Below are 10383 nucleotides of genomic sequence, written 5' to 3' on the forward strand. Positions count from 1 at the left end.
AAATGACCTATTGAAAGAAATTCTACTTGTGTGTCTGATGACTAAATCTTAATCTGTACGCTGTCAACCCGGTTTAAATTATTTGCAGAGACCCAGGAACCAACCAGGACTCTTCCAAGGATTAATAGTGCCTGGTCCCGAGTTCTCTGTGTGTCAGTGACTGCATGGTCATTTCATAGAGCACACCTTTCTTCAGCAATATGCACCATAACATAAACTAAATCAAGCTCTTAAAACTACTGTGAAGATGAAGATGAGGTAATAATGGAAGACCCACCTTGATACTGATTGTGTTTACATGCACACGAGTATCCTGGTTCTTAGTCTTATCCTGTATTTGATCTTATTCGAGAAATGCTGTCTCTTCACTCCTGGTCACAATGGTAAACCAGCACAAGAATGACAATTACCAACAAAAAAATATATTCTGAGCCAGCACATTTAAAAAAAAACAAAGAGTACTAATAGGGTAACGTGTATTTTGAACAAACAGCAAACTTATCAGCATGAGTAATGAAGCTAGCAGAGCTGAAGCTCAGAAAAGCTCACCAGAGGAGGAGTATTGTCACCTGCAACTGGATGGAGGATACCCGGTCAGTCGCAGATGCCTCCGGTTCCAGCAGCAGTGCCAGCATGGGTCCAGAGCACAGCCTAGCCAATTGCTTGTCTGAAGAAGAATATCCCACTGACCCGCTCCTTTTTCATCACCGATCTCTCACAACAGAAATAATCTGTGCAGTGATTGGACATGGTCCTTGACAGCCTGGTTTGAAGGAGGGTTACAAAAATTTCCTATATGACCAAGATAAGCGATGCTTCAGTCAGTCTTGGTATAGCTCAGGTACAGTGGAGCGGTAGGGCAAACTGATTGTTCTGTATATATATTTATATATGTCATTTATGTAGTGTGGCACTGATTGAGACAGTGCACTTGGCCTGTTCAGCATGCCACACCACTGTCTTCTTTGGTGCTGAAACATTTTAACTTGACTAGCAAGCCATTTTCTTTGTTCTTCAAAACAAAGTTGTTTGACAATGTGGCTTTTCTTTGTGTTTTATAGGCTTATCATTTCATAAGCTTACTTGGATCAACAAGTGACACAGTATAACAAATGGTTTCATCAGCTATTTTACTGTGCTGAGAGTCTAGCTCCACCCTGGGGATCCAGTTTTGTGATTGTCTGCCTGCAAGAGTGTCTGGATTTCTCACCATCTCAGCCACTCTGATCAGCACCATAGACTGTATATAAACATCTGCACCTATAAGAGTGTTCAGAAATCTGGGTGAGGTGTTAGATATGCCACATTATCCTCCAGGCAACAAATCCGGGTTTCTGAAACCAGGATATAATGTTTACATGCTCAACAGATCACAGGGACAATCCCAAAACTTGATCATAACCAGGATATTGTTACGGCCGCCGCTGGCTGCCTTAGAGTAGTTGTGTTTTGGAGTTCTCTGAGCTGTATGCAAATCCCCACGGCAAGCACCTGTCGAGAATTGGTTCCCCTGGACCTGGAACCACCCACTTCCTGGTTGCTGTTTGCTGGCGTCTGATTGGTGTGGCCGAGGATCCTACCGAACCTGCCAACCAGAACTCACCAATCAACACCAGCTGGCCTACAAATAGTTTGTGTTCCTGCAGTTCGAGGCGACTGTGAGCCAGTGATCAGTTCGCCTTGTTGTTGGTTGTGTACCCCTGTGAATGTCTTGAGTGTTTAAATCTGATCTGTTTGTTGGTTGCTGGCTTAAGTGACTCTTGTCAGTAAAAACCTTTGTAAACTAGATTGTGAGTGGCACCCTTTAAGGGGGAAAATTGTTTGTTTGGTTACACTACATTCCTGTACAGCATGTAGGTACTGACCTCCTTTTGTTAAGTGTTTTTTTGTCAGTACCTACATAGCCTCCTTTTTGTTATGTTTTTTTGGAGACAACTCATTTAATTAAACTTCGACTCAACCTGATTTCAGTTGTCCTTACCACCTTAATTTAACCCAAATACCTTGTTACTGCCCTACCCTAACGAGCTGGGTTGTAACAATATTAAACATTGTATCCTGGTTTCAGAAACCCGGATTTGTGTTAATGGGTCAGTTGCCTGCTCATCCAGTTGGTAATCCAGCCTTATCCTGTATGTAACTTCTGTGGCTATTTTAGAATTGTCACTGATTCATGTAAAAGTCAAAGGCAAGTAGACTTACTGCTTTAGTCTTGGATAAAGACTGCAGCAGCCACCAAAACAGGACAAACGAGGGGAAGTTATGATCTTTCAAAAAAAATACAAGATGTTGATAACATACGAATTTGATATGTAGGATAATCAATTAATCATTTAAGTTATTTGGCAGTGAAAAATGCCAAACAGTCTCTGGTTCCAGCTTCTCCAATGTAAGGATTTTATGCTTTTCTCTCTATCTATTATTTTAGTTTGCATTTTATCATTTTGTCATTTTGCTGAGATAAAACAAGCACTCTGGGAAATTGTGATTGGCAGTTTTCACTAATTTGTGACGATTCATTCAATTGATTAATCAAAATAATAATGGTCAGGCTCATAAGTGACCTCCCTAAAAGGGGATTTACACAGAAATAACTTAAGAAATGCACTAGATGTCAGTGAGATCTGAACAACGCTCACAAGGCTATGCATCACAGAGGAACATACTGAGAAATAAAGTTGGGATTATGATCTATGATGTAAACATTTGAGAACATGTCTTGTTTGGAAACAAACCTAAAAATTCTGGTATGCCATTTGCGACTTTTTTTCTGATTTTCTTGGAGATAAAGATCTTCTTGTTCTCAGAAGGACAAAGTGGATCACTGTGAGGAAAACTGACCAGTTCAGACAATCTGAGAAAACAATGACTCACTCTCTGCAACAGTCATGTGTGTAGAGCTGGAATGCATCTGAGAACATATTCTCAAGTGCTTTACTTTGGTGAACTTGTACTTTACTTGAGTTTTTTCCATTTGATGCCACTTAATACTTCCACTCCACTACGTTTCAGAGGGAAACATTGCACTTTTTACTCTTTTGAATTGAGTTTATAGTGTAATAGTTTAAGTACAGCAGTACTGTATGACACAACACCAACTACACCAGCTACAACATCCCATTTCTGCTTACAGGTTAATGTATCAATGTATCAGTGAATGCTTTGGGTATAATTTTGAGTGCAGGCATGTAAATACTCCTTCCACCACTGCATGTGTGTTGTCTATCAACAGTTGTATGTCCTTCTGAAGTGTCTAAGAGCAAACCTGACCTGATTAACATATCATGAGGAGTGTGATAATAAACTTTATAATGTCCCTGTTCATATTTTTACCTTCACTCCAGCATGTTTTTCACATCCTTGTAAGTCATGTTACCTCATATTTATGTTTATCTACAAACTGAATTTCAGAAATCCATTTAAAAGTAGACAAAACAAATGGACACAGTTGGTTTTTATAAGTATTTTTAGTGGTGTAGGGATCATAAAAATAACACTGAGTTGTTGTAAAGAACATTTGTCGTGATTTGTCCTGGTGAATATTTCCAGCCCAGTTTCACAGTTTTCAGATTTGAGTTGAGTTTCAGATTTTGTTCAGACTTTATAGCATGATAATTTTTGGGGGCGAATCATGTTATGTTTACAGCACAGTTTTCCAAACATGTTAATACCTGGAAGCTGGTTCTTGACAAACCTGCACAGGAATTATGCTACATAACATTTGACATGTGAATTTGTACACAGAAAAGTTTTCAGATGAAAAGCTTCTGCAATTTCGGTTTGAGCATCTCCAGATCGGCGCTGTTCTGCATCTTCTGCGGCAGGCTGTTCACCTTCATGATCAGCTCATGAGCTTCGTCAAACAACTTTTCACCGACCTCCTTCTTCACTCGCTCTCTCCAGGCGATCAGCTTTGGCCGGCCTTGAAATACATCCAGGCCACTTCCAACAGGCTGCAAAACACACAGCAAACACAACCTAAATGTTCAAGTTTTTTTTGAAAAGATAATACTGCAATTACATGAAATGAAATTACAATCACATATACATGAAAAGTTTTAAGTTCAAGTTCAAGTTTATTTATATAACACATTTAGAAAGGATTTGTCAGCAGTCCGAGCAATTCTTATTTCAACAGGTAAAGTATTCCAAAGATTAGGAAGCTGGTGAAAAGGCTCGGTCACCTCTAGTTTTTAACCTGGATCTGAGGACATCGAGGAGCGTCCGATTGGATGACCTCAGTGCTTTGAGTGTGTATATACATACATATATATATAAGTTCTAATAAATAAGAAGGTGCCAACCCATTTAAAACTTTAAAAATAAGCAATAAAATCTTAAAATCAATACTAAAGTGGACAGGAAGCCTGTGGAGCGAGGCTAAAACGGGGGTAGTGAGCTTTTTAGTTCCAGTTAGAAGTCAAGCTGCTGCATTCTGGACTAACTGCAACCGATGGCGAGATGGCTGATCCACTCCAACATACAAAGAATTACAGTGGTCTAGTCGATACGTTAGAAATGCATGGATTACTCTTTCAAAGTCTTTGCATGGCAGGTAGCGATTGACTCTAGTCAACAGTCTCAGCTGAAAGAAACTGGCTTTTACAACAGAACTAATTTGTTTTTCAAATTTAAAAGCACTGTTCGAAGATCACACCTAGATTCTTGGTAAATGGATGACTATGCGTTCCTAAAGTGCCAATAGTATCTAAACAAACACTTAAATCCCAAGGTCAACCAAACACAACAACCTCAGTCTTACTTTCATTAAGACAGAGAAAGTTCTGATTCAACCATATTTTAAGATCTCTCAGGCAGTTAAGCGAGGGCTGAAATGGGCTGGGATCCCTCGTGGGGTGGAATCTTCTGAGACTAATACATTGATATTCATCAGATATATTTTTCATATAAATGCAACTAAAATAGGTCTTAAATATATCACCATGATTCATTTTAAGCTCAAGCAGCAGTAGCAATTCTGGGTTGCACCTTTCCTCAATTAATGGCAAAATATTTCACAATAATACTTTCAATTTCTAGTTTTTAAAATAATAAAATTCAGGGTGCCTGGTGTTCTAAAGGCGAGTATCATGGGACCAGTTCGGCTTTGGCCAGGGAGCTTTGCTGCATGTCATATGATTAGGAATGGTTTGCTTTGTTTATTTCCTAATCAATTAATTAAACAGACCTAGATGGCCTCGTTTATGCGTTAAAAGAAATCCTGCCCTACATAGTACTGTGTCTGATTCATCCCAGAATTCAACTGCCATCTTAATAATTTACCTCTTTCTCCCTCCCAGTGTTTCTTGTCCATATCTTTACACATACACCCATAATAGATCCTACATTTCCCATAATGCAACTTAAATTTAGGAAAACCAGAGCCACAGAAGACAGGATGCAACCGTTCACAGGCTGAGTAGTCCTTCTCATGACTAGCAACCTGAACATAAAGTGTAAAATTGGTGCCCTTTTAACCCCTCGACGCCTGACTGTATTTACAATTATAAAAGAAATTACTATTTGTCTTTTTGCTTTCAAGCTGTTGCTAAATTGAGTGGAAATTAATAATTTGTCTATAACACATACAATACATATAAATTTAGTTATGATGCATAAACCAGTGCTTGAAAAAGGTTCCTAGGTATGTATCGATTATGATTACTGGCATTGGTGGAATAAATACGCTATCTTGGCTGTAATCTGAATTCAAGCGGTGTGATGCGAATTCGCAACAGTCAGTGTTTAGGGGTTAAGGTTAGTTGGTAGTTGTAGAAAGTAATTGAAATTCTGCAGTAGTAGAAGTAGCAGTAGCTGTAGCACCAGGTAACCCATATTTTGACAGTGCAAGTGCAATATAAAATCAAGTTTTACTTACATTTACTTACCAGTAGTAGTAGGATAAATAGTAGTTGTAGTATTACCTGCATGATCTCAACTATAGCCACCAGATCAGCCAGAGAGATTTTGTCGCCGATGATAAACGGTTTGTTCTGCAGGAATTTCGCCTCCAGCAGGTTGAGCGTCTGATTCAGATCGTCGACAGCAGCATCCACCTTCTCTTTCGGGGCCTCAGAGCCCATGATGACAGGAAACAGAGTCTGAGAAGAGCAAAGATCAGCCAGACTTTGGTAGCACCAGCAGCAGCATTTGTTATTGACAGTCATTAATATTCTGTAAGTACATTTATAAAAAGTAGTCTGAATGTGCTTATTTTTAGCTATGTTAGCAGCATGGCTCTAGAGATGACAATCTCTGACAGTCGGTTGGCCGACATCTTAACAATTATTGGATAGATGGTCATGAACCTTTGGTTCAGACATTTGTGCTCCCCGAGGATGAATATTAATGACTTTGGTGATTACCTGCACCAATCACCACTACTTGCACCAATCAGTGCAAGTAGTGGTCGTTTTGAGTAATTGTTGATGAAAATCTATGGATTGAAATGTGGGTCATGACTTAACTTTGAGCACTCTGTTGGCTCAGTACTTGTACTGTACTTGTGCAATGACGATAAGGTTCAATCTAATCTAATCAGGAGCGTAGCTATGTTCCCAGGGTCCTAAGTTCAAAAAACCATTTACCCTAACCTTAACCCTAGATGTGGGAAACATAGGACCCTTTGTCAAGTTCCCATTATGTGCCATACTAATTTTGCTAACAATGAAATGATCACATCTAATCTAACACTTCATAAAAATAAAATGTCAATATATTTAAACATATTAGGTATAGATCTAGTATAAACAACCTCAAAATGCAGAGGTACAAAAAGGAAAAAACTAACAAATGAACTTGTGTATGAAGTGTTGAAATGTGTGTACTGAAGTAGGTCAATGGATACAACACCGGGTTGATCTGGGACTCGTACCCTGAGCAGGAAGACCTTTGAGCCATGAGCTCTGAGGTTCATATGCTGCCAGGACAGGTATTCATTAACACGAGCTCGCTGCTGCAGGTCAGCTGGATACCAGTGCTCTGCCACTGATGACGAATATTTCTGCACCAGGTACTTCAGGATCGCAACGCTGCAACACAGACAGCAGGAAGAAGAGAAATGGAACAAATGAATGTTCAGCAACAGAGAATATGGCAACTGTTTCACCTAATGTTGTTCAACTACACTGAAAATATTATCAAGCAACCAGGAGACACAGCATACATATTTACTGAAGTTAAATGGAACAAGTAATGTGAAGCAGGACAGGAGCTGCCAGACAAACTGTTTTATTGAATATTAATTGATTATTCAAAGGGTGTCCATGTAGCTCAGGTTAAGCTGCCAACCATGAACTACAACTTCACAGTCTGAATCCTGCTGGGGACCTTTGTTGCAACTCTCACTTCCTGTCATCTCTCTGCTATTGCTACCTAATAAAGAAAGTATATTATATTATAGTATATTGTTTGGGGGCCCTCTACAGGCTGCAGAGCCTTATGCACCCACTTGGCTTGTTTATGTCTCAGGCAGATGAGTTGAAACTGAAAACCATTCAACACCATTGCACTGGTGATGAAGCTACAAATCACAGCTGAAGATCTAAAGACTTCAGCAGGTCAAACCAGAACTATCTGCGTGGCTAGATCCAGAGTGGAAGAATATGTTGGCCCTTACATAATAATGAGCAGCCTTTGAAAGAGATCAACAAACTCTTCCTGCGGATTTTCAAAACTTACTTGCTGATGTCTAAAATATGAATGGATGGACTGATCAGACACATATTGTCATTATTTGTAATGTAAGGAAATCTTAAATCCAAACCATCGTTGTACCTCTCCGTCAGAATGAAGCTTCCATCCTTCATGACAGGAACCTTCCTCATGATGCTGATCTTTCCGAACTCCTCGCTGTACTGCTGCCCTGAACAAACACCAGCAAATGAGAATCACAGATGACTTAAAAAGAAAAATATCTGCTGTCAGTTTGTTTGTGTTGCCATGTGAACAGAAAAAAAGTATACATGCACACAAAGCACATAACTGAGGTTTGTTCCACCATTTGGAGAAAATGGTGAGTTTATTTTACTCTCCCTCCCTTTTCTTTGTTATCTGCTTTGGAACGCTTCTCTGCTTTGCGTCCCTGAGGTGAAACTCAATCACCTCAGGGACGCAGGGATGTTTTTTCTAGATGCTTTGACCTCAGACCCACAACATCCCACCAACTGTTTTCTTGTAAGTTGGTTCTCTAGGAGTTAATGTAACTCTACTCCTCAACTTGCTGAATGAGTCTGTCAGCTTTCTGGGTGAAATGTGAAAATGTAAACTGATCCCCCAGAGGAGTGCTGGAATGTTCAAGCTTACAGAACAAATTCAAATCCGGCAGGACGTTCAACTCCTGCTAAATGTGTTTACAGAGTTACAAAGTCAAACACAAAGACTAAGTCTGCAAATATAACTATGCAGATTTCTGAGGCTGGAGTTTATGCAACAAGTTCAAAGTTTGGTGGTCACTAACTCCACAAACATCTGGTCTGTACATATTCAAAAGCCCCCAAAAAACATCAATAGACGGACAGACAGACAGATAGATAGATATCTGAAGAGAAATTACTTCCTGTAGTGGTCGTTATTACTATTTTAAGATAGAATGTGAACAAAAAGCCCAAACCCTTTACTAAAACATGCACATTTAAGCTATGCATAAATTCAAGTCTCATCCATGTCCCTGTGACTGTCTGGGGTGTGGGATTACCTGTAGCGAGGTCGACAAGCTTAAACTCAAAGGGAATCCCGACCGCTTTGGCAAACAGAAAGACGGAGCGGCAGGGCTGGGAGTGCAGGTCGAGATAGAGCTCCATCATGTCCAAGTCTAAAGGCTGCAGATGCTTCCTTTCCACCACGTTCACTCTGAGTTTTCAGTCCTCTCCTGCTGCGCCTGTTGTCCTCTGTCTGCCCAGAACTCCTCCTCTTCTTACTGTGAGGCTCACTGATTTCTAAATGGTGGCGACAGTTCAAAATAAGCAGGCCGTCGTGGTTGAACAGTCTGACCTTTGGCCCCTTAGCTTAGCCCAACATTTTATAAACACTGCTTATTGCATTTTTATCTGCTTGGGGTTCCTCTAATCTGTGATTCAGGGTCCTCTTTATAATGTAAAGTAATTTAATGCAGTCAGACATTAGTGAAGACGTTAAAAGTTTGACATCAAGTCAATGATCACATGGATAAAGATTTTTAAAATGAGTTTTTGTACACCCTGTCCCCTCATGATTTGCACCAATTTTCACTTTACTAATTACACTAACAATGACTTTTATTAACTAGCTGGTGACTACAAAACTATGTTATTTATATTATTTGTATATGATGACACTTTTTCTTATTAAATTGGACTGAAAGTAATTTACAGTAATATAACAACAACAATTTTGATAACCAATTCATTGTTTGTCATTTACAAGCAAAACTGCAGAATATACTCTGTTCCAGAGTCTCAAATGTGAGAATTTGAAGCAGTTTGTGGGTTTCTAAAGTGGCGCACAGACTGGATGCAATGACGTATGTCAAGTCGATGGAGTCTATTCATTTTCTATGAAGAGCAGGAGATCAGGCGGCATGATGCATGATGGAATTGATAGACTGTTCACAGTGTCTGTTTTTGCATGAACACGACTCAACCTCTACTTCATGAATCAATCCAGAAAAAATGCCCCAGACTCACAAAACTCAGATCAAACTTTTAAACTAGGCAGCACTGATCAAATATGATCAAGATCTGTAACTGCATTGTCTATTTCTCACCTCAATAGTTCTCATAAACATTGAGCGTTTAAATCATTAAACCCTCAATGTGGGCGGCTCCAGCTGTTGCTTCTTGGCAGTGGCTGACTTGCCTAACTCCTGGCTAATCCAAATATGAACAATGGTGGAGATGTGGAGGACTTGATGAAGCCTGGTTGCTGTAACTAGCCACCTGTGATGGTACCCACCTGTCACTCAAAGCAGCCATGCCCTTAACTATGCATAACTTAAAGCCTAAATATTGATTTAACGGGTCAGTTATATAACAATGCCGTTCAGTGATCATGAAGGGGAAAATTATGTATAGAGACGAAAACCTTTTTTGTACCAGGCTGTTAACATGTTTATTTCTGCTGTAAAGTTGAGCATTTTTACATGCACACTTTTGGAACGAGCTTCAATTGGCCATTCAAGGAACTGTTTTTGGCATTTTGTTGTTTAACCTGAAGGCCCAGGTTGTGCAGCGTTTAGTGTAAATGTCATGGATGGAGGGTAGAGAGGTCCCAATAAGGGGGTCTGCTATCTTCACTGTCCTCTGTAGGAACTTCCTGTAGAAGGTGCAGTGGCATGTCAAGACTTGTTTAACTTGGGTGGCACTGACTTATGCAGGGCTGGCAATGAAGAATACATCCGCAAACTTG

General features: G+C 39.8%; 1 protein-coding gene across 1 annotated transcript; it reads right to left on the bottom strand.

The window, feature by feature from the left end:
• Nucleotides 1-3448: 3448 nt before the first annotated feature.
• On the bottom strand, nt 3449-8930 carry LOC119891892 (glutathione S-transferase theta-3-like). The gene is made up of 5 exons (XM_038703864.1): nt 8696-8930; nt 7777-7864; nt 6875-7031; nt 5925-6101; nt 3449-3953 (listed from the first exon to the last, which is right to left on the bottom strand). Exons 1-5 carry the CDS (start codon nt 8802-8804, stop codon nt 3753-3755), a joined length of 732 nt encoding a protein of 243 aa, XP_038559792.1. The 5' UTR covers nt 8805-8930; the 3' UTR covers nt 3449-3752.
• Between the last annotated feature and the right edge of the window lie 1453 nt (nt 8931-10383).

The sequence above is a fragment of the Micropterus salmoides genome, unplaced genomic scaffold, assembly GCF_014851395.1.
Source record: "Micropterus salmoides isolate LMB-PRFRI ecotype aquatic unplaced genomic scaffold, ASM1485139v1 Ms_hic_scaffold_7, whole genome shotgun sequence".
NCBI classification, from domain to species: domain Eukaryota; kingdom Metazoa; phylum Chordata; class Actinopteri; order Centrarchiformes; family Centrarchidae; genus Micropterus; species Micropterus salmoides.

Excerpts from the sequence above, each read along its gene's own strand:
- LOC119891892 (XM_038703864.1), bottom strand. The coding sequence starts at position 8,804 with ATGATGGAGCTCTATCTCGACCTGCACTCCCAGCCCTGCCGCTCCGTC. Across the intron at positions 6,102-6,874 it reads CAAAGGTCTTCCTGCTCAGG|ACTCTGTTTCCTGTCATCAT; the intron begins GTACGAGTCCCA and ends TGCTCTTCTCAG. Across the intron at positions 3,954-5,924 it reads CTATAGTTGAGATCATGCAG|CCTGTTGGAAGTGGCCTGGA; the intron begins GTAATACTACAA and ends TGTGTTTTGCAG.